The sequence below is a fragment of the Cyprinus carpio genome, chromosome A24, assembly GCF_018340385.1.
Source record: "Cyprinus carpio isolate SPL01 chromosome A24, ASM1834038v1, whole genome shotgun sequence".
Classification (NCBI taxonomy): Eukaryota; Metazoa; Chordata; class Actinopteri; order Cypriniformes; family Cyprinidae; genus Cyprinus; species Cyprinus carpio.
Window position 1 is genome coordinate 14,477,005 of NC_056595.1, and position 25,915 is coordinate 14,502,919.

Sequence of the window (25,915 nt, forward strand, 5' to 3'; positions counted from 1 at the left end):
AACAAAGGCAGTAAATTCAGTATGATCATTACCCGAAGGTTAAAATCAGATTTTGATTCTCTTTCTATCTCTGTCTCTTTGTCTCTCTCTCAGAGGATCTGGATGACCTGCGAATGGAGGGAGTCACTGGCCTGATGCTGTCTGGCAGTAAGTTCAGCCAGGGCCGCAGCTCCTACTTTTCAGAGCCCCAGGCAAAAGTTACTCTCAACATCTGCTCAAGGTGTGCAAGGTAAATGTTTGCACAGCTCAATATTTACCAACATGTCTACCAACAGCTCTTTACTCAATGACTTCACCACTCCAATAGAGCCGCCCCTCAGCCTGTGAGCGTTGTCACCTCTGCAAACTCAAGTGGTACACACAATGTGAAGAATGTCATCATTTTGTCTGCACTAGAATGCACTGCCATATATCTTAGTCAAGTCACGAGTCACGTATCCTGACCTCTGTTTGCTGAGAGGTCGCACCCGAACCCCTTTCAACTGGATATGATGGCAACACGCAGCATTCCAGCAATCTAGAGTTAAAACTCTGAGAGCTAAAGGTGAATGAATACATGCCGAGTAATGCACAATATACATCAAACTGAGTTGACTATGATATGTGCAGTTATCTTAAGACTATGCATCCGGGTGTTTCTTCGACTATGGGCACTTTTGGCCCTTTGAATTTTTAGAAAATCACTCTCTTAAAGCACACTTTTCATACTCTCACTAGTTGAAATCATTTGTTCATGAACACTGACTAATTGTGACAGAGGAATTCTGTGATTTATTTTTTTCTGAAAGTCATGAACATTTCCATCACACTGTCATTTCCAAAATATTTTAATTAGCATCCTCTTTCAGAAATGACAATTGTGGAATGGACATCTTTGTTTTTGGAATAAAATGTCTGACTCCTTTGTCATGCTAAGGTTAGTTTCACAGCTACAATTTTAAGCATTCTAAATACACAATTAAATAATATTTTCTCACTTCTTGCATAATTTGACACCTTGACTGGAAATATAAATAATATATATTTTTTTAAATAATAAAAATATATTATATTTAAATAACATATTTAGCATATTTTGTATTCACACATTGTGTCTTATAATTCATCTTGAGCTCTTAAATTTTAATTATGTATTAATCTTTTTTTAACTTTATGCACACAACCTTCAGAAGTTTGGGGTTGGTAAGGGTTTTTTTTATATACAAAGGATGTTACAATTTAGAAGAACTGTTTTCTATTTTAATATATGTAAATATTTTATTTATTCCTATGAAGGCAAAGATGAATTTTCAGCAGGCCAGGCGCTTCTGCCGCTGTTTCTGGTTACTTCCTATGAAGGCAAAGATGAATTTTCAGCAGCCATTACTCCAGTCTTCAGGGATACATGATTTAATGCAAATTGTGTTTAGATAATCATATTTTTAAACATGTAATAATTATGTTATATTTACTATACTGTTTACTATAACTATACTGTTTTAGTGTGACATTCATATAACAACAACAGCGAAAAGATTCTGTTATTTTAGATAAAATATTACCCCAGGACATAAAAGTGTCAAAAGTTGAAGAAAATTTTGAAATTAATGTGAAAAGATTATGTTATTTTAGATAAAGAGAAAGCATACATATCGATATCTTAAAAGCATTCTATAAATCTGATTGTATTCATAAGACCCACAAACAGATAATCTTCATTATCACTTGTTTTTGGTTTTTATTTCCTGTTGTGTAGCTTGGGTCTGGGCAATATGATCATATTTCACACCGTTGGCTGTGATAGGGTGACTCAGTGCTCATGTCCAAAGCCAGGCTCTGATAAGAAACAATCTGCTGCGTTAGATGGCTGCCATGCTCCTACATCCCCTGCATTTGTTTTGTTTGACTCTTTCTTTTTTGCTTTTCATTTCTGCCCCCTATCAGATTCAGCACAGATACTTTAGACATTCTTTACAGTCTACAAGATGCTGAACACATCTTTGCATGTTTATCACACAATCACCATTTGTTTGTGCACTGTTTATCACATTGACGTGGAAGTTTATTTGTTTATATCACAGGTTAAATGTACATGATTGTGGATATGGCCCACCCTGGTTACATATTCGGATCAGAGCTTGGGTTTCTTGCATTGATCTTTTTTTATCAGTGATGTCAGATTTATGAACACATCGTCCTTTTGAATCTGAAACTTGAACAGTTCATCTGAATAATTCATTCATGAATTAGATTGCATCAGTCCAGGTAACTGACCTTGACTGTTTGCACACCTGGAAGCTCTTCAGTGCCATATAGACTTGCCAAACAGCAGCAGCCATATAATGTGAGGAAACTGATGCCCATCTCTCTCTGTTTTATCTTCTCTGTTTCTTTGCCTGGGCATGTGGCTACTTGGAGGACCCAGGCAGCATTCTTCACATTTTCTAAGGCTCAGACATAGGAATCCTTTTATCTGGACATTTGTTATCTCAAGTGGTCAATGAGTGAAGAACACAGTGCTTAACAGCAGTTCGGAAAGTCTGAATGTTAAGAGACTTTCAAAACTTAAGCCCGTTAAGTCCATTCAGTGGATTCACCGATTTATTGGTGGTGTGGTGAAAATTCTAAAAATACACTGCCGTTCAAAAGTTTTTAATATTTTAAAAAAAGTATTTTTTATGTTCACCAAGGCTCCATTTGTTTAAATACAGTATTTATATTATACAGTAAAAGGAGTATTGTGAAATGTTATTACAATTTAAAATACAATTTTCTATTTTAATAAATGTTTGAAAATGATTTCTGGGACTGCAAAGTAAATTTTCAGCAACCGTTACTGCAGTCTTCAGTGTCACATGATATTTCATATATAATATGTTGATTTGCTGCTCAAGAAACATTTATTATTATTTGTGTTGAAAACAGCGGATTAATATTTATGTGAAACCCACAATTTTTCAGGATTCTTTGATTAACAGAAAAAAATATTATTTGAAATATAAATATTTTGTAGCATTATAAATGTCTTGTGTACTGTCACTTTTGAGTAAATATGTTCTTGCTGAATAAAAATATTAATTTCAAGGAAAAGGAAAAAATAAAAAGCTTAGTACATTTAGAATAACCTATAAACCTATAAAGCCTCGTTTTCATTTACAGTCGAAGTTTTATCAATGCAGTGCATTGCAAATAAAATGCAATTAATATATACAACTAAATAGTGAATGCAACAAATTATTTTTTCTAATTATTCATGTTTTAATAATATATTCTCAAAAGTTTTCTCACAAGGTTAATTTCAATCATCAGTTACAGTGAAGCTTAAACTGTTTATGAAATGTGAACTTGTGTGTTCTTGTGTGTTCTTGCACCACTGTAGGAAAAGGTCATGGGATTTATTCCTTATCTGCTGGTGTCTGTCCTCTCCGTGTGATGGATGAGGTGATAAACTATAGCCACACATGCTTAGGAAACAGCTCGTCTGGAAGTAGCACAATCCCTTTCCGCAGGGCTGGCCCTGACCAATTTGGTGCCCTAGGCTAGATTTTAGTTAGTGCCCCTTGCACAGCCAATTCCACCACCGATCATTCACGCAGAAACTGCATAGCGATATAACATAAAACAAATTACATATGAAATAAATAAAACGGTTGCACAATAAAAAAATTATAATAATACTAACATTAACCCAGCTAGCAATTTAAATTAGAGAACTTTATTGTCCAAAGGCAGATACAGTACTGACATTTAAATCTTAACTTCTTCATTTCAGACATTTATAAATTTAGGGATGCACTGATCTTAACTTTTCATGGCAGAATCCAAAACTGATTTTTAATGTATTTTATTTAAGCAAAAGGCAAGAAAGAATGAAAATATGAGTACATGAAGAATATGGTTAGATGCTTTATCAGCCTATATTTTGATATAAATTAGACTGTATAATTTCAAAACCTGAAGCAAAAACAGAATGGCCTGACTTTAGCTTTGTGAAATTAGGCTACATAAAACATACCAAACAGCAGATGGGCTGAATGAAAATGAAAATTCACTCTCTGTCAGCAGGTGGTGCTTAAGGAACAGCAGTGATGCATTGTTTGCTGATTTCTGCTGTAAATGCATTATACAGAGGCAAGTAAATGCATTATACAGAGGCAAGATGAAAGGAAAATGCCATCTAAACTGTTTCTTAAGACAGTCAGTTCCCCTCAGAGATGCATTCAGACTTTGCGCATTGTGAACAGTGAGCTTGCTCTGCCTGCTAATGTATTTTCTCCTTTTTGCGTCTCTGGCCTCTGTTAACGCCATTTACAGACTCCGAAATAAAACAAAAAACGTCCGGTTCCGATTTATGGGCGATGATCGATTGGTGCAGCTCTGCTCAAAATCAAATATTAAACTGCTTTTATTTTGGTGGTCCATTTTGGTGGACTTTTTTTTGGCTGCCCCTATGTATGGAAGGCACCCCTAGCATTTGCCTGTTTCGCCTATACCATGGGCCACCGTTTTCATCTTCTCCTTAAATTGGCTACAGATATGACACGTCTATATTACGTTTAGGGGTATATGAATGAAAAGTGCATCTGATCCATTCTAGGACAGGAGTAGCTACTATAAAAGGCAATATTGTTTATAGGATGCAGAGTAGCCTTTTATAGCAAAGCAGGGCCACAGCTGCCAAATGAATTCCAAGACTCAACCCGTGTCTGTTATTATTGGGGACTGACCCGATCAAGCACAGCTGTATGAATCATTCACCATCATTATTTTAATTATTCACTCAAAAGATGCTGTAAGAAAAGAAACTGCCTCAGATGGTGTGCAAGACCAGATCTGCTTTTTCTCAGGGGCTACTGTACGTATGAGAGAGAATGAGGGAGAAAGTCGTAGGTGGATTTGATATATGAATAGACAGAGAGAAAAATAAAGTTGCATAAGCTGCAGTGAAACAACTAGACAGGTAAATAGGTAAAAAGAAAAGAAGTTGTTTTCTTTTATGATTATGCGTATTAGCTGCCCTGATTCTCTTACGGGAAAAGGCACGCAATGGCAATGAGAAATGTGAAATGAATCAAGCCTATCATTTGCTAAGAAGCATTTGGTGATTTACAGTTCTGAAGTGAAACCGCTCCAAAATAACAGTTTGAGAATATGACATTGTTGAAGAATAAGGTATGACAATTGTACTGCTGTAAGTCTTAATTTTCCTGTCCTCTAAGAAATTTGTGAGAAGGTTTTAATTGGATGTGCCTACTTAAATCAACCTGGTATGATCCTGGCCACACAATCCTTTTTTTTTTTTTTAAGCATACTGATTTTCACTGCCTTAAAGCAATAGTTCACTCAAATGTGAAAATTTGCTGAACATTTACTCCAAGATGTAGATGCAGAACAGATTTGGAGAAATGTAGCATTATATCACTTGCTTACCAGTGGATTCTCTGCAGTGAATGGGTGCCGTCAAAATGAGAGACTGAACAGCTGCTAAAAACATCACAATAATCCACAAGTAATCCACACCACTCCAGTCCATCAGTAAATGTCTTGTGAAGCAAAGAGCTTCATGTTCCACTCTCATTCTGATGGCACCCATTCACACCAGAGTATCCATTGGTGAGCAAGTGCTAACTTTCTTAAATATGTTCTGGTTAAGAAACAAACTCATCACCATCTTGGATGGCCTGAGAAAGAGTATATTTTCATGATATTTTCATTTTTGGGTGAAATATTCCTTTAAGGATCATGGTAGTGTATACAAGATGGCCATAAAGGGATAATTCACCTGAAAATGACAACTTTGTTGTTTGTCTTTCTTTCCTCAACCACAAAAGGAGATGTAAGACATTATGTTCATGCTATCAAGCTCCAAAAATTACAATCAAAGATCTCTTCCCCTCTGAAATAAAGAGCAGCATCGAATTCTGCTTTTGAGGATGAGTAAATGATGAGAATATTTTCGGATGAACTGTTGCTTTAAGAGCAAGCCCTCTTTAAACAAGCTTCTAATCCCAGCATCCTCTGAGATAAGACATCATAATTGATGGGTGTTTGGGACAGCTGAACAGTTTGGTGATTAGTAGATTGTTGTCAGGTCTTAAGCGTTCCCCTGTGTTACGCTCTGTCTACATTCCAGCCTGCCCATATCCTCATCCTCTCCTGATAGTGATAAGACAAATAGACTGCTTTGGCATGGTCTCATCACCTTTTATGAATAGAGACTAACTGTCTCCACTTGTTCTCATCCAGCAAAGACACTGGGTAAAAATAGAGATTTTATTTGATACTGATCCATTACACAGAGTTCTTTCATAGCCTCAGGAGAGAGTTTGCTCTGAAAGGAGAACATGATAGTATTTTCACTGTTATCTTACACAGCTATCATAACTGTGGGGAGAAATGCATGCCACTTATGATGATTATGAAATTAAAACCTGTAATGCTTAATTTTTGTATTTTTTTTAGGCTTCAAGGGGACAGTCTAACTGCAAGGTCTGAAGAGGAACCAACACCCCATGTCCCGGAGCAAGCTGTGCCAGAAATACCTTGTAAGTATCTAGTCATCACTGAAATTAATGGGGCCATGGGACAGCATTTATCTATGGTATATAAAGTCACACAAAATGCCAATCCTTTCCTATCCAAATATATTGCACTAACTATATATGTATGTATGTGTATACAATATATAATATATATATTTTATATATATATATATATATATATATATATATATATATATATATATATATATATATATATATATATATATATATGGGTTATATATATATACACATACACAACATTTGGAATATTGTTGTTGTTTTTTTTAATGTCTCACACAAGCTGCATTTAAAAAAAAATACAGTAAAAAGAGTAATATTGTGGAATATTATTATAATAAAAAAAATAGAATGGGTTTCTATTTTAATATATCATAATCCTAAAAACTGTAGGATTCTTTGATGAATAGAACATTAAAAAAAATAAAAATAAGTTAAAAAAGTTATTTATTTGATATAGAAATCTTTTGTTACAGAATACTTCATTGTCACTTTTGATCAATTTATTGCAGCATTAATGGATAAACGTATTAATTTCTTTCTTTTTTAACTCTTACTTATAACTCAAACTTGTGAAAGGTGGTGTATGACAGTGGTTTCCCAATAAATCAAGGAAGAAATCATTGGGTAAAAAAAAAAAAAAAAATGTTATTTTAATTTGCAGTAATATTTTACTGTTATTGTATGTTTGGATAAATAAATGCAGCCTGAGCATAAGAGATGTCTTTTGTCATTGAGATGTCAAAAACATTAAAAAACAACAAACATTAAGTGCAAAGTCCAAACTTCATAATAAATCAATTTTAATATTATAATAATAATTTTACAATTTTTTTTGTTGTTGTTGCTTTTTAAAGATTTTTTAAAAGTATTTTTCCATTATATTTGTTTAATTTTTACATTTTAAATTCACTATTTATTAAAATTAAACTCGGTAAAGGACTTCTGTGGGCCCCTCTCGACACATAGCCCTGTAAATACCTCCCAAGCAGTTCTATAGACATCCCACACTGCTTTTCTCTCTTTAAATCACATATCATATCCTGAAAGAGCAGATTTATGTATCATGTTATGCTGAAAGAGGCAGCCTGTTAAAAATTATTTTTTTTGTTTGGGATTCACTCATTCTTAGGAGAAATTTAATCTATCCATTGTCTCTTGAGGGGCCCTTTGGTGCTGAGTGTGGGAGTGTATTGTGAGTGTGTGTGTGGTAAAGGCTTTATTGTGTTTTTTTTTTCTTCTGGATCAGGTCCATTACCCGCGGTGACAGAAACCCTGACAGCAGCAGAAGGTTTGTTTGAAGACTGTCTGTTGGGTGGGAGGGTAGGTGATGGTTACTCAAGCAGAAATGTTCGTTATATTACTTTCCCAAAGTCATTAATGTCTACAGCATCATCTCCATTGTGAACGCTGTCAGAGGGACAGCTAAAACCACTTGCATCGTTCTCCAGGGAGGACCGTTCCCAGCGTGACTTGATATTTGTCTCCATGCTAGTCAAGCTAGAGGGGACGCTTACCTAGCCAAACAATGAATAAGAGCTTATCATGTGAAAAGGGTACATTGTATTTGATTAAAAAGCTGTTAAATGGGTTCAGGGTTTGGATGAATACAGTCTTGGCTGTTTACTTCGTGAGGAAGCACGCAACACTTGCGTCCTTCTCGCAGTATTGTGTTGTTAATGGAAAAGTGTTCGTTTACATTCGAGAGAGAGGTCAGTGAGGACACCTGTGTAGAAATCCCCCATTCCATCAAATCTGTCAGCAACAGCCACCAGAGACCAGAACACTCTTCCAACAGGGAACACAATAACAGGAGTCTGGAGCTGTTCACACAGAACATGTTCATGTGTTCAAAGACAGCTCAACAGAAAGCAAGTGTCGAGTCTGTCTATCTGACTGATCATCTAGCCATCTGTCTAGCTGTCTTTTTGTCTGTCTATCCGTCATTCATTCTATCTATCTATCTATCTATCTATCTATCTATCTATCTATCTATCTATCTATCTATCTATCTATCTATCTATCTATCTATCTATCTATCTATCTATCTATCTATCTATCTATCTATAGCTACAGTATCATCTGTCTGTCTGTCTTTATCTTTTTTCGTCTGTCTGTCTGTCTGTCTGTCTATCTAATGTTATATTGGTCTTTCTGTCTGTCTGTTGTTCTGTCTATCTTTCTTACTTTCTGTCTTTCTGCCTGTCTGTTTGTTCTAATTATAGTTCTTTCAGTCTATCTGTCTGTCATTCTGCCTTTCATACTACTGTTCTGTCTGTTGTTCTACAGTATCTAAACTCCAGGGCTTTTCTGCTGATAAGCCAACAACTTTCTAGTTTAAATTAGTTTCTTTCTTCCAGATAATTTAATTCAATATTCTTACATTCAAATTTGTATTGCAATTCTGCATCCTGCTTGCTACCTGAGTTAAAATTCAAATTGGGGAGTTAAAATTGGAATTTAAAAGGTATTCAATTAAGTTCTGATTCACGCACCGCTATTGGTATTTAGAGTTTTTACAATTGCTAGGACACATTTGTCAATACTTAGAGTTAGGGTTAGGGTTAGGGTTACTTACAGTTGTGGAGAGTTTTGAAAAAGTGACCAAATTGTTGAGAAATGGATCGAAAAACATGTAAAGAGCACTCTACAACTGGACTAATGACTGTTTTCTTGTCATGTAGAAACACAGCCATAGAAAAACTATTAAAAACCGTTCAGACCTATGTGAACAACCCATCTCCTTGCATTCAGAGATTGACTCAAAATCTCATGAGAATTTAACTGTATACAGGTTTCTGTCACTACAGCAACCCCGAGATATAATTATATATTTTTGATGTGGTTGTTTTTCTATCAGATAATTATGTATAGAGAGTGCAGATATAATTACAGAGGAAAAGTGTTGGAAAAATCCTCTTTAGGAATCGCTGGCTGAGTTGTGTGTGGAGCTTATGGGCTGAGAGCTCCAGACAGAGTGGCAACACCAGGCGTGTGAGGCTTCTTCGTCGCCCAGTGGGGACACCCAAGGAGCTGTGACTACCCTGAGAAACCGTACCACAGAGTAAACAATGCTGTTCGAACACCGTATAGGGCCTCACACACACTTAGGTCTGCTTTCTCATTCACATAGAAACATGCTCTTTACTTTGGCATGCATTTTTAAGACCTGTCTCTCTTTCTGAAAGGGAAAAAAGAAAGAGAGAGACAGAGAAAGTGTGAAAGGAGGCCCCAGCATCTATAGATTAAACCGTGCCAGTGAGCTAAGAGCGAGACGGCTAATATTTCCCACATGGAGCGGCGTGTGTGAAAGGATCAGATCACCTACTGCTGCTTTTTAAAGCTTAATGTGGTTTCTTTATGGTTAATTGCTTATTTTGGGCTCTATTTGAAAGGCAAATGTGATTTGTCTTTCTAATAGCTTATTACTTTAACTGGTCCTTGGGGGTTCTCCCGTCTTGCCGCCCAGGGGGCACGGAAAACAAAACGTAATACTTTTATGAGCTGAGTCACTTCTTGGGACAACATCAGTCATAGGCGCTTTATCTGTGCTGGTCTTCTCCTGGCTCTAACTCATGTTTTTAGCCCCATAAATGATGATCAGGATGGGCAGAGCTGCTTTTGGGCTCCAGAATGCATAGAGCATCTTGGGAGACTTCAGTTTGCTTGTTGGCCTTTGAACAGCATGTATTTTTTACATCCATTCTACTGTTTTACCAAAATAATGTCTCGAAATAAAAATATTTCAAAAACATGATATTATTATAGAACTGGTTAATTATGCTTAAAATGGGCATGCTTTATTTATTTATTTATTAAATTGATATCACACTATTAAGTAGTTAGTCAGTTAAGTAGGAAGTCAGAAAATGTCAGAAAATATATTAGAACCAATTATTCATGCTACCCTTTGCCGGTCAGTTTAGGCTATAATTCTGAAGTTCTCTAATCAGCCGTTTTTAAATGAAATGATCAGTTTTGTTTTCATAAAATGATAATCAGATGATATAACTGAATTGAACCTCTTGAGTCTGGCCTAGATGTTTTATTGTTTCACTGACTGAGAAGGGATTATTTTATGTTTCTGCGGATGATAATTACATCCATGTCTGTATTACTGAAATATTTGTTTATGTAGGGCTAGAAAATGTGGATAGGTGTTTTTTTTCCTATGGGCTTCACTTTTGTTGTGACAGCCTCCCAGCTTGGTAGATGAGAATATTTCAGCTTCAACCTTTTCTATTAATATTGGCTGCCTTTGTAATATAAGCCATCGCACATTAATGGGTCTCTCTCGTGTGGTTTCCGGTCTTGATTGTCTTAGTACTGGGGTGATATATATATATATATATATATATATATATATATATTTATATATTGAACAGCCTTGAGGAGAGCTTGCTTTGACTGCGTGAGCTAAAATGGTAAAGTTTGGTCATGGCTGTGCATTGGCCTTCGTGATCTTTCTGATTAGGCCTGCTCATTAATAACATGGAAAAATGTAGTTGTTCTTGACACAGAACAATTCTCTGTTCCACGTTTCAAGTTCTGGATTTGTTGTTTCAGTCCTCTACTACAGTCTAAATTTACCTTCATGTCAAGCAACTACAGACCTGATTAACATAGTTCAGCATGTGCAACAGAATATTTTGTTTTTCTTGTATTAAACATCCTGAGCATGAAATCAGTGGACTACTGAAGCAAATTGCTCAAACAAATCTGATTCAAACAAAAGCATTTCAGAAGCATGTCATGTGCTCTGGTGTTTTTTCCTCTTTCTCATCCATTCCTATAGTCTTAAGCAAAAACGTCTGTTGGTTGGTTATCGATTGCTCACAAATGCACTTTTTGTATTCCTTGCTATCATTCAGTATTTGAAGTGCTTTTCTTAAACATTTACTTTAACATTTAACAGGAAATTATTTATTTAATTAATTTTGTAAGTATGGAGATGCTATTGGCATCTGTTTCTGTAGTGGTCCACACTATATAACATCTGCTCTTACTTCAGGAACAATCATAGATTACTTTTATTTTTACTTTTATTGACAGGTGAAAATGAGGATCCTGTGTCGTTTGTATAATGCTTTTCAGAACTTCATGTTATGCAGTCAGATTTGATTCCCTTAAGTTAATTTGGACAAATAGAAGGAAATAGCATTGTATTATTGTTTTCTTGAGTGAAACAGCTCGAGTGGCTGCAATTTCTTCTTTTGTTGGGGGTCCCTGAGCTCTTATGGGGACCCTGCATCTCCCCCTGAATTCAAACACTGAATGTAATTCAGGCAATTTATAAGATATATGCCAGAGGAGATGACAGACTCTCCCATATATTCCGTCAAGCCGTCTGGTTCATGTTTTTCACTCGTTACAAATTTCTGAAATGTTTACCAGCTAACATAATATACCGATAGCATTAACAAATGATTGAGTGGACCTCTAGAACAAAGATATATGTCAGGCAAGACGCAGAAAAACACGCTCCAAAATGTCACACACCTGCCTGAAGCAAATATACGATGCTCACTGTCTAAATGGATGTTTTTCAATGTGATTCACATATTTGACTTTCTTAACAAATCATAAACAATTCATTTTGTGATCTGGTTGAATGAAGTCTTTTCAACAGGTTATGTGTGTTTTATGTGAGCTCTGTGGGTTTGTGTTGTTTTCTTCATGTATAATCCAGGTGCACACATTATGTCATGCTGTAGGGCTCTGTGGTTTAGAGTTTAATCAGATAATAAATTTGTTAATGTCCAATTCCCTTTTGATTTTGGCACAGTGCCTGTTAACATACATAATGAGGATTTGGATGCTGCCAACTCAAGGTGATTTAATAAACCTTTATGTTAGGCATCTGCCGCTGCTGAGGCCCAGAGGAGAATGAAATCATGGTGCTCTTAGATGGACCTGGCTGAGGAGCTAGAAAAAAGGGACTTTCCCTTTTTTTGTGTGTCTCACATCCTCTGATCCAGCAGCTAGTGCTCTGCTGGGTTCCAGCTAGGGGAAAGAGATGATGGCTGATGAGGACGAAGAAGTTGAGACTGAGTCTTCCCAGCCCTCCTGCCCTCAGTACGCTGAGCTGTTTGAGGTTATGGAATGTGCCACAGCAAGGTTTGACTTGCCATGGAAGCGGGTCAGGAAGGAAACTGCTAGATGGTTTTGTGATGTGCTATAGCTAGGCAAGACTTTCCATGGCTGCTGTTCATTCCAGAAGAGGTTGCTTAGCTTCTGGGTGTTTCCAGTGATTGGGTTGTTTGAAATGCTTTGCATCACTGTCTGCAGTTGAATTTTGATGGTGTAATGTTAATGGATGGGATTACTGTGGGTGAACCTGGCTGATATTGAGGTGAAAGAGAAGGGTTTTATCCTAGATGTTTCCTCCTTTCTGCCGCGTGTGGGTAGGGCTAAGAGGAGGCGAGAGTCAAAAGGTAAGAGGCAAGACCTGAGGGAGGTGATCCAGATGAGGCACTTTGGTGACCTCTTTGCGTTTGTGGTCCACTAGACCCAATTAGGACCTGAGGGAGGTGATCCAGATGAGGCACTTTGGTGACCTCTTTGCGTTTGTGGTCCACTAGACCCAATTAGGTTCTATGAGTAGGTGTAGTTGAGGATTCTGCTCCTCAGCGCTCCTGAGGGCTACTTGTGGGTAAGTCTCTGGTACAGAATCCTGGTTCCCTTGATAGCGCATTGCTAGGCCTGTCTTACTGGGCCTCCCTGTTCATTCCATCACTGGAGAACCCTGACACAGAGTCGTTCTAGGAGCCCCCTTGGTCATCAAGGTCCCAGAATAGCGCTGCAACCTCAGAGGCCCTAACAGGGTCACAGAGCTCCCATCAGGTGACTGCTCTCATGGTTGAGTTGGTGGTGCTCCCCTCAATTGTGGGTCTCCTATGAGTATCCCATTACTGGAGCCCCCATCATGCGCCCCTGAGCATGTGAGTTTTCCTCTCACTCTGAGAATTATGGACTCTTCTCTCTTGAGCCTGTGAGGCAGTCATATATATATATTAGTGGTGTCAAAATTAAAGCATGTTAAAGCAGGCTATTAATTTTTCAGTTTAACACGTTAAAAATACTGAACGCAATTAACTCAGGGGCGGGGCTAAAGTTGGCCACCCCACTCACAACTGCTGCTTCTGTCACATTTTCTCTTGACAAGAAGTGGATTTATTCAGTCACAGAATGGCTGAGAATGGAAAAAGTTGTGCTCCACTTCACTTCAGCGCCAAGCGTGAGTCAAACGAGCGCTGAAATGGTACTGTGCTCGCAGCACGTACTCTTCATTGGCACGCACAAAGACCCCGACGCACGCTGTAGCCTGTATCCTTTCATATCAAAGCACAAAATAAACTACTTGCATGCAATGTCATGGTCAGTTAAGTCCTGAAGTTACCTAAAAGGCGATTAAAGCTGCCTTAAATCTGTGCATGCATGTAATATACTTTATATGAGTTATATTTAAGAACATGTCTCTGAAATGGTTTTCAAAACTGTTCTGAAGCAGCCCAGCATTGTGTCACTCATCTAACACACGCGATTTAACTCGTCAGCTCTTTAATAGAGACTTTAAGATCTGAAGTGGGTCAGAAAAGGTCAAAAGAGTTAAGAGGGATTAAACGTTAGTCGTTAGTCGGATTAATCGTTAGTTGACCAGAAGAGGCTTGATCGCTGAGTCGCAGAAGAAGAAAAAAATCCACAGGCGAATTCACAAAGTCTGTGACGGACAGATCGTTAATGGCTAGTCTACGGTAATAAAGTACATCAGACAGGACATCCAAATCATTCATCGACCTCAAATATGTCCTATCATCTGAAATATGTAAGTATTAGCAACTTTACATGGCTGCTCAATCTAATGTTAACAGAGAAATGTGCGTTCTTGTGTCTGTGCGGAGCATGGAGCTGAACAGTAGCTTTCTCGCTGCAGTACAGATGGAGGCGCCGGTGTGCTCACTTGCTCTTAAAATAGACTACTCCGTCATTTTTGGTCATACAGATAAGAGTAATGCATCTTGAATGTGAAATTATTGCAATATAAAAGTATATTTAAAAACTTTAATGTTAGGTGGGATTAATACGGATTAATCGTGATTAATTTTAGAAAAATGTGTGATTAATTAGTTATTTATATATAAACTTATAAAATAACACAACTTAAACTATAATTAAAATGGAAACTGAAAATCTAAAAACATCTAAATGTTGTTACTAAGAAGCATTACATCAATAACTTCCTTTGTCAGACTTTAAACTCAAAGAAATTGCATAAAAGAAAGAGAAATTATATACCGGACAGTTTTATGGCCATTTTTATCTCAGACACCCAGCAAACGAAAGGTGGAAGAGGCTTTCAACTGCTTTTAGCAGCCCAGCCCAGAAGGACTGATGCAATGTGGTCGGTGGTATTTGCTTCCTGCAGGGGTGGGCCACCGCTCTTTATTGTGATTCTCTTCCCTTGTGGCAGGTTGGTGTGGGCAGAACACTAGCCTCAGTGCTCTGTGTACTTGCTATACATCACTGTGGCTTGAGCCTGCGGCCTCCAACACGGCCGTAAAGAGCCAGCACATGCAGATGCGACAGCAGGCATTGAGCCAAGGCAATGTTGTCCCTGTGCGGTAAATAGACACAGGCCAGTCGCGATGGCAAAAGTATATCCTCGACTTTCCCTTGTGGCTTTTGATGTTTGATGTGCGTAAGAGAAACTCTGCAGCTTTACTAGCCTGTTTAATGGACTTTGAGAGTGAAGTGTTCTGCTTTTCCTGTGAGGATTTAGGTGAATGGTTGATCGGTCGCCAATGGCTCGGCCTAGGATTCTGAACATGGGTACACAAGCACAGCATGAGTACTTAAAATGCAAACGGTTGTTGAGTGGTCTCATACAGTATTTATTCTCAATCTGCATTTCATTTCTGAAGCAATTGGAACCATGCTTGTGAGTGGACGGAAGCCCCTTTAAAAGTGGTTACAAGCTTTGGTGGACCAGTCGGTTCGCTCTTAATCCACAATTTCTCATTGCAAACATAAAACAGCTGTTTTGTTTGGCCGGTAAACAGCTTGTCTCTGATCAGCTCACAGGAAACTGATTTGTTGAAACTAGTTTGACTCATTCTCTCCCGAGTCGCATGCACACATCACGATCAATAAAGACAAATGTCGCTGTAAACCGCAGTCATGCTGAAGGAAACAGCATTGCATTTCCTAAGTATTGTTTCGGTTTTCAAATATCTAAGATGTATTATGGGTTTGTATAGTCAATGATGGATCTAAGTGGAACCAATAAACCTCAATAGAACGGATTGGGCCAGTAAGGCGTAATCAGAAATGAATCATTCTCGAATATTAAAGCTGACATGGATCTCTTAACTGCAGCAACATTGTTTATGAAATTGTTCCTGTTAACTGTCATTCATATTTATTTGTTATTACTGTAAATGTAGATGCTTGTCTATAGAGAAATGTCAAAACATTTTTGAGGGAAGAGTTTTCTTCCCGGATGAATTGTCGCTATGAGGGCTGTGTGTCGAAAGGATTTGGAGATTCTCTGCAGAGTTAAAATGAGTGTGTGTTTGTATGCTTGTCCTCTGTCTGTATGTATGGAAATGACCTGAATTTGCTCTGTTTAAATTAATAGTGCATTATGGGCCAGGAAGCCGGAAACACAGATATGGTTTTGTTTATATGTATGTATCTTGTTAATATATATTCTAATATCTTATATCTTATTCTAATATCTCATATATATATATATATATATATATATATATATATATATATATATATATATATATTCTTCCATTGTTGTTTATCTTGTTAGTGTGTTGGGAGAATAATGTAATATATGAATATTCTCTCTCTCTCTCTCTCTCTCTCTCTCTCTCTCTCTCTCTCTATATATATATATATAGATATAAATAATCATGCACTTGTGTTTGTTTATATGATTTTAAAAATGTAGTTCAATTTAGAAGTCAACATCTTGAGGCTTTATAATGTAAAAAAAAGTGTAAAATTATAAATAAATGGAGTTTAGAAGCAGACGTTCAGCCAGTCGAGATACAACTGTTATTATGTTGATTTGTCCGCCACCATTACCAATAAACAATTAATAGTTTAGCTATTTCTTCCTGATTTAGATGATGGTGTTTATAAATACTTTTCAGCACTTGTGCAATGGAAGTTGGCAGTAGTACAAATGAATTAGAAAGTGTAAACAGTTAAAAAAAATAAAGATAAAAAAAGGCATTGTCCAAGGTCACTTGCTGGACAGTGTTTCTAGTCATTTAATTTATTAAAGGCAATCAAATATTTAATTTTTAGAAAATAAAAACATTATACACAATACTTACTGCATTCAATACTGACATTACTTTCAGACACAACTGCAATGACTAGAAATATTGATAGGGGTTATTTAATACTCTCTTTCACAAGTCAAAGTCTACACCCATGATGTGTACAATATGTATAAGAGCTCCAGATGACTGTTTAAAATGTTAGTGAAACAAAAAACTATCCAACATACCCACCCTCTCTTTTAATTGCAACTTCTCAAGTCCGTCTGTTCTCCTTGGCAGTGGTGGACGAAGTACACAAATCAAGTACTTGAGTAAAAGTACAGATACGTATAATAAAATAATACTCCAGTAAAAGTAAAAGTACTCCTTTTTCAATTTTACTCGAGTGAAAGTACAAAAGTACTCGATTTTTTATGTACTTAAGTACTGATAGATAGATGTATTTTGCTATTTTATATAGGCTGGCTACTTAATTTTATATTAGCACATATTTTTTTATAATCCTACTGCTCAAAATACCTGGAATTTTCTCAAAATAACCACTATATGGAGTCAAGATATATTTTTGTTGTTGATATATGGACTATGTTGATGAGAGTGATGTAGTAATGTTCACTGTGAAGCTTACACTGCGATGTACCTGAGAGAAAACAGATTGGTGACCCTGGACCACAAAACCATAAGGGTCAATTTTTTTGAAATTGAGATTTGGGCATCATCCGAAAGCTGATTAAATAAGCTTTCCATTGATGTTTTGTTTGTTAGGAAAGGATGATATATGTCTGAGATACAACCTATTGGAAAAATCTGGAATCTGAGGGTGCAAAAAAAAATCAAAACACTGAGAAAATCACCTTTAAACTTGTCTAAATGAATTCTTAGCAATGCATATTACTAATCAAAAATTAAGTTTTGATTTATTACAGTAGGAAATTTAGAAAATATCTTCGTGGAACATGATCTTTACTTAATATCCTAATGATTTTTGCCATAAAAGAAAAATTAATCATTTTGACACATACAATGTATTTTTGGCTATTGCTACACATATACCCCAGCGACTTCAGACTGCTTTTGTGCTCCAGGGTCACATTTGATAATCAGATTTTCACCGGTAAGAAAAAAAGTGTTTTAAAATTTGTTGTTTTGCAGAACATCACAGTTATATATGACATGAGAATAAGGCCTGAAGTTAGAAAGAACATTTTCTCAAACCTTGTCTGTGGTGTAAAAACACTCCTGGCCAAATACTCCCAGAGGGCATCACTTCCCACTTTGATAATTACTGTAGTTACCACTGTTCTGAACATCACAGCCTTTCTTTTTCCCCCAGATATAATATATCTAGGTGGTTGAATAAAAATATTTGGACTTTATTTTTTTAAAATAACCTCAACTTGTTAGCTAGACAGTTAGCATCAGCTACCAATATTTACTTATTTTCAGTATGGTTATTAATAAACATTCATATCTGTCTACTTGGGTGGTTAATTCAAACAATATAAACGTTTATACGGTTGATAAACAGATATAATATAAAAACAGACGTCACATAGGGATAAATGCGTAACATTTTAATACAACTGTTAATGTTATGGCAGCGGGAATTTGAACGTGCATTAGTTGCGCGCGCTCACAAGATCTCCCGGTTGTGAATTGAGTTCACTAGAGACTCGCACTAAACGGTTCATTTGACTCAGTGAGTTGTAGACTCGAGAACAGCTGCAATCAGATCATTCTAATTAGTGAATGAATCGTTTGGTGCGATTTGCGAACCGATTTAAAAGGTTCATTGAAAAGAATCCATTCGTTCTTGAATCAGACACCGCTTCTGCGTCTCAGAGCACGTGATATATTATAAGGAGTAACGATATGTTTTATGAAATGTAGTGAAGTCAAAAAGTACGATCTTATGCTTTGGAATGTAGTGAAGTAAAAGTAAAAGTTACTTAAAATAAAACTACTCCAGTAAAGTACAGATACTTGAATAATGTACTTAAGTACAGTAACGAAGTAAAGCTACTCCATTACTGTCCACCACTGCTCCTTGGGGCATTTATGAAAAATATACTGCAGATCTGCCTAGATTTAGTGAGTTGCTGCAACAAAGACCAAACCAGAATCAGCATATAAAGTGGAAGTGAAGGACTGCCAGCGTATTCAGTGTGATGTAGGAGGTGGTCAGGCCTGAGCAGCATCTTGACTTGCCTTCAGTAATGTTCTGAAAGACAGATATTTCCTGGTTTGGGTGGGTGTATGTGTTTATTGAGATTTACGATGCTGCTTATGGTCTGGAAATCAATGCGAGATGATGATCTTACAAGGTTTTGACTTATAACGTAATGTTGTCGCTTAGTAGTGAACATATTACTTCATGTACTGCTTTACCAACACTTATATACTGTTCCTGTGGCTTGGTGGTAGAGCATTGCGTTAGCAGTGCAAAAGGTTGTGGGTTCAATTCCCAGGGAACACACATACTGATAAAAATATGTATAGCCTGAATGCACTGTAAGTTGCTTTGGATAAAAGCATCTGCTAAATGTAAATATCCTTTGTAGTAGGTAGCAGCTTGCTAGCCTAAGTTTTATACAATTGTTCTTCACTCTTTCTTTAGCCAGTTGGCATGTTAAGGCTTTGAACACCCATCATTCACAAAGTACGCTCTTCATTTTAATTTATTAAATATTTTTGCTATTTTCATGAAGCTAAAAGTTAAAATTTTGTATTTCAGTTTTGTTCACCATGTTTTACCCTCCCAAAGAACAACAACCAACAACAAGAGAATGTTTAATAGCAAATCTGACACACAGTTGTCAGTAGCTAGGCAAACCAGTTAGCTTGCTAGCTCAGCTAAATGTTTTTAAGCTGTTTGTACACTTGACACTTGTCAATTGAAATTCAATACCTAATGCTGGCTTTAATATGTGGAGGTTAGGTAAAATAAGAATATTTATCTGTAATTCTTTTTGTTGTTTGTCTGTGGTGATATTATTGGGGTTAAGCATCCTTCTGTTACAACATTTAATGATTAGTGATTAGCATTTTGAATCCCACAAACCAGTCATCATCCGTTCTTGGATCCCTAGAGTTTATTGATTGTTACTTCAAAATCCTGTTACCACTACTGAACATCTAGCACAGTGTTCACAAATAAAAGTTCAGCCCTTGCCGCCATCCAGACTTTCATCCCAAAGAATTGTGGTTTTCAGTGTTTTTGTAATTTCTCTTAAAAAATAATTGGCTCTCATTATAACTGATATGGCACAGTGTTGTAACCATAAGTAGTATATAAAAAAGGAGTGAAATTCAAAGCTAATGCAACTCTCTGTTTCTTGTGTGTGTGAATATGTATATGTGTGTGCTATAGCGTCACCCTGTCTGGGCATCGGATGTGAAGCCGATCAGAGGCACGAGCCCCCAGACGCCCAGACGTGCTCTGCAACTCCAGGACTCACTTTTCTCCAAAGAATTGGAGAACATGGGCAAACATCTTGCTGGTAGGCTTTTAACACACAGACACCCACATGCATATAAAATGGCACCTTTCCATTACAGCGTGACACTGTCAAAGGCCACACATTTCAAAGTCTGCCTGCAAACACAGGGATGAAGGCGTCTGATTGGCTAATTAAAAGCTGATCCACCTATTAAAATATATAGTGAAAAATGGTGACCATCTTTGATTCATTTAATAGTGCCACCGCCACACTAGCTTGTTAATGTCGCTGTGAAGTGACAAATCTCTGTCTGTAGATGATCAAGCTCAGCTAGTGGTTTGATCTCACAGACCTTTGTTAGATGTTGTGTGTGTGTGTGATGCTAGCTCGTTTGGTAACCGCTTGAAAGCTTTGGGCAAAATCAATGGCACAAACAGCACCAAGTACTCCAACATGTGTCGCACAGTTGTTTGTTTACGCATGTGCTGCTTTTTATTTCAGTTTGCGTTCATACACCGAATACATTTGAAACATATTAAGTATTTAAGATGGGCACTTTCACTAAGTCATCAGGGCAACAGCTGTGTGTATGTGTGTGTGAATGTGGGAGGTTGACATTTAAACACGAAAGGTTAACAACCTTAGCCAAGTAGACACAAATATGTAGCTTTTGCACGCATACTTAGCTAATCGGAAAATACTATAATTGTTTTTGATGTTTCACCTAAAACTGTTATTTCAATGTGATTAATGTATCTCTCTCTCTCTCTCTCTCTCTCTCTCTCTATATATATAGTAGTATATATAGTTATTATTAATATAGTTAATAATTCTTGTCACCATTGTCAATATCACAAAAAATACAAAATAACAAATAATACTAGACTAAATAAAATAAATAAATAAAATCAAGCTCACTGAAGACAAATAATTGGTCAGCGATGAAAGAAACTTATTCTGTCAGGACCACTATCGTCAAAGATGATTGACAATTAGCATACAGTTTGGATTGGAGTTATGTTTCTGTTCTGGGCAAAAACTCCCTGTGCATCCATGCAGCCTAACATTACCCCCCTAGGGTAAACAGAACAGAACCAACATAAATGTATTGCAGATCTAATTTATGGTCAATAATTAAATGTATACATTTTAGAAATTTGTCTGATTCAAAGGGAATCAGAAGGCCGAATCCTGACTGGGTGAGAGGAGGAGCTGGGGATGGAGGAGGGTAATTAGCTATTGAGCCAGAGTGAAAGCTGCTGGTAATACTGAAGGACCTTATGTATGGAAGCTGTGATAGGCATCATATCACTATAGTTAGACGTGGATATATATATATATTTATTTATTTATATATATGTGTATTTTGGAATTGGAATGAAATAATTCCCACATTTCTCACTATAAACATTAAAGAGCTACATGAACGTGTATGCGGTAAATGTTTATATATTTGTACCAAGTGTGCTTGTTATTCCATGACTCAGTCAGTGGGAAGCTTATTCTGACATCACTTTGCGGGAAAAGTCACCCCTGCTCTCAGATGGCATTGATTTACAGCCATTTGTCTGTTGAGTTATATCTGAACAGAGGCATCCCCATAGGACCAGGCATTAGGCCCATTCAACAGCCTAATTTACCTCTTTCATGCTTTTATTAGCTGTTAATGTTCTCTGTGTTGAAAGCCAGGCTTCTTCTTTTATCTCATTATTACCTCAATTATGTGGTCAACTAAATCCTCAAGATTCCTTTTAATTTACGATCAAGCTGCGTTTTTTTGTTTTAGGAATTTAAGAGCTTGATATTTTACTTCTGCCCAAAGGACAACATTATTGGCTGTTTTTTAATGGCAGAGAAAAGCTATCCGTCACTTTTGAATAAATAAAGCATTACTTTTAGCTAGCTGGAATTCCTCAGATCTCTCACACTCTCTCTTCCTCTGTGAGATGAATGTTTTGAATGTGCATAAATGTAGGGAGAAAGTCGGGAATCAATAAGGTTGCAAGACTTTTAGTATTTAGGCGACTTCAGCATTCATCTGGCAAGCCTTATGCTACAGACTTCCATTCACTCCTTGCTTCGTTTGATCTCAAACAACTTACCACTGCAAGCATGCACAAATCAGGCAACCAACTTGACTTAAAGGGTTCATATGATGCGATTTCATGTTTTCCTTTCTCTTTGGAGTGTTACAAGCTGTTTGTGAATAGATAAGATCCCTAAAGTTGCAAAGACTAAAGTCTCAAACCCAAAGAGATATTCTTTATAAAAGTTAAGACTTGGCCACGCCCTCCTAAAATCCCTCGTTTAAACACGCCATGATTCCAGTTCGAAGATTCTTTATAAAAGTTAAGACTTGGCCACGCCCTCCTAAAATCCCTCGTTTAAACACGCCATGATTCCAGTTTCTATCACGAGTTGCTACGGTGCAAAAAACTCTGGATCCCTAACATCTGTCATGGTTTGCTGTTCTGAGGAATTCATTCATATTGCAGTGAATCACACATAGCACAAGGAGTAGACATCAACAATACCGGACAAAGAAATGACTAGACACACCTGGATTCAATCAAAACAAACGGGGAACACCTGGAATGAAATCAAAGCACAGCACAGGAGACAGAAACTGGGTCACAGAGCACATGGGGAACAAAACACAACCAAAGCACGGAACAGAATCTGACAATGTCACACTTGACTGTGTGTGAAGACGTTGCGCAGTGCAAATCCTTGAAGTGGTGTAGTGTTGTAAAGTTTTACAGTTTTCAGGGAGTAGGGAGCAATGAACACTGGGATCATGTCAATGGGAACACAGTTCATGCACGGAACTCACTTGTAACAAGCTGATTATCTGAATCAGGTGTGTTAACAAAGAGAGACATGCAAAATATGCAGAGCTGGGGGGCACGAGGACTGGAATTGAGAACCACTGGTGTAGAGTAGTGCTTGTTGTTTGTCGTTTCTCTGATCACAGATGCAGACATGGTTTTATGTTTACACGGCGCGATGCAATGCAACACGTAAAAACACAGTATAAGTCATTATAATCTGTAATTATGTCCCCACTGGATGCAACAAATGGCTTGTTTGTAATGGGTTTTATTGTTTTTGTCTTGTCGCACCGGTGTTCAGACTGGAACATGCATCACAGTATGGCAAGGGGCATAAAATTTCGTCACACGCTTTAGGCATTTGGCCAATCACAGAGAACACCTCGCTTTTCAGACCGACGAGCTTTGTAAAAAACAACACGTTTCAGAAAGGCGGGGGATAGAGGAGAAACGATAATGTACAGTATTTGGAAAATAATGTGTTTTTTGAACCTTAAACTGCATAAGCACATTTTATTACACCAAATACACAAAATAATGTTCTGTTTAGCAACATCATATGACCCCTTTAAATTACACATGCAATTGTATTGCAGACAACATTTTGGTAGAACACCTACATATCTCTCACTATTTCTTCATTACATTTAAACTACATTTTGCTACCTGTGTGCCACCAACCCTTATATTTTAGATGAAACCTACGATCCCTTTCCCTCTCCCATCTTTTTAGTATCCTCCTCTCTTCCCTCATCTTTTTTTTTTTTTTTTTTACCATTTTTTATCTCTGGATGTGAATGCAGCAACTGACACTTTATGTTCTACTTTAACCTCTTGTCTAGACAATATTTGTCCTCTCGCCTCCAGACAAGCACAGGCTGCCCCTTCTAACCCCTGGTTATCTGATGTTCTTCGTGAGCATCGGATCAAACTCGGGGCAGCAGAGAGAAAATGGCGCAAACCGAAAGATCTGTCAGACCTGAGTGTGTATCAGTCTTTGCTTTCATCTTTCTCTGCTGAAGTCCATACTGCCAAATCTTCATACTTCCACAACAGGATCTACACTGCTCCAGACACACATAAAATTTCTTTAAAACATTCAATTCTCTCCTCTGTCCCCCTACACCAACTCCCACCACTTCTATAACAGCTGATGATTTTGCCACATTCTTCACAGACAAAACTAGAACAATCAGTAGTCAATTCTCAGCCCCACACAGGACCTCAAACCAACCACATCCACTGCTAAAACTCCAATCTTCTCTTTCTGTCCCCTCACTGAGACAGAAGTATAAAAACTTCTCCTCTCCAGCCATCCTACAAGTACTCTAGAGCCAATCCCCTCACACCTTCTCCAAGCAATCTCCCCTACACTTTTACCAGTATTCACACACATCATCAACACATCCCTCCTCACAGGCACCTTCCCCACTCCATTCAAGTAGGCTCGGGTAACCCCACTGCTCAAAAAACCTACATTAAACACTTCTCTTATAGACAGCTACAGACCTGTCTCTATCCCTCCATTCATAGGGAAAACCCTCAAATCAGTTGTTTTCAACCAGGTATCATTGTTTCTTTCACAGAACAACAAACTGGACGCTAACCAGTCAGGTTTCAGGAGTGGCCATTCAACTGAGACTGTGCTACTGTCAGTCACGGTAGCCTTGCAGATTGCAAAAGCTGATTCCAAATCATTAGTTTTTATTCTGCTGGATCTATCTGCTGTTTTTTGACACTGTCAACCATCAGATCCTCCTGTCTGCCCTCTCATCAGTGGGCATCACAGGGATTCCACACTGGTTTGAATCCTATCTCACTGGTAGGTCTTTCAGGGTGGCCTGGGGAGGGGAGGTATCCAAAGCACATCATCTGGTCACTGGGTTTTCTCTGGGATCAGTTCTTGTACCCCTCCTCTTCTCCATATACACTACATCACTGGGTCCCATCATACAGGCACATGGCTTCTCCTACCATTGCTATGCTGATGACACACAGCTCTATCTCTCATTTCAACCAGATGATCCAACAGTAGCTGCACAGATCTCAGGGTGTCTGGTGGATGTCTATCTCTGTGTGGATTTCATTATGATCTCTGGTATGTCTGACTTGAGGTGGTGCTGCGCAAAGTACTGCAATAGCAATTTGAAAGCAATCAGACACATCATTCCAGCTACGTTCTTCTACAATTACCCCATCAACTTCAGTCAGAAATATTGGTGTAATCTTTGATGACCAACTCACCTTCAAGGACCACATTGCAAAAATTGCTCAATCTTGCAGGTTTGCATTGCACAACATCAGAAAAATCAGGCCTGTTCTAGCGGAGCATGCTGCACAACTTCTTGTCCAGGCCCTTGTCATTTCTAGGCTGGACTACTGCAATGCTCTTCTGGCTGGACTTCCATCAAGCACAGTCAAACCTCTACAAATGTGTTCCTGTGGCTCAGTGGTAAAGTGGTAGGTTGAATTCCCAGAGAACACACATACTGGTTAAAAATAAAAATAAAAAAATGTATATGAATGCACTGTAAGTCGCATTGGATAAAAGTGTCTGCTAAATGCATAAATGTAAATTTAAATGATTCAGAATGCAGCGGCACGACTGGTCTTCAATCAGCCCAAAAGAGCCCATGTGACACCTCTTTTCATCTCCTTGCACGGGCTACCAGTTGCGGCTCGCATCAAGTTCAAGACATTGATGCTTGCATAGAGAGGCTTAAAATCACTTTCCAGAACATTCTTGTTCATCATTCCTGGCTGGTGGAATGATCTTCCCATCCCTATCCGGAATGCTGAATCCC

General features: G+C 37.6%; 1 protein-coding gene across 1 annotated transcript in view; it reads left to right on the plus strand.

Annotated features, from left to right (window-relative positions):
- The window catches only part of LOC109048989 (uncharacterized protein C8orf34 homolog), a 77,819-nt gene that overhangs the window by 43,831 nt on the left and 8,073 nt on the right, over positions 1-25,915 (plus strand). Inside the window, exons 8-11 of the mRNA XM_042714278.1 lie at positions 94-229; positions 6,442-6,524; positions 7,789-7,862; positions 20,211-20,340. Coding sequence (XP_042570212.1) covers positions 94-229; positions 6,442-6,524; positions 7,789-7,862; positions 20,211-20,340 — 423 coding nt within the window. The remainder of the gene's footprint in view (positions 1-93; positions 230-6,441; positions 6,525-7,788; positions 7,863-20,210; positions 20,341-25,915) is intronic.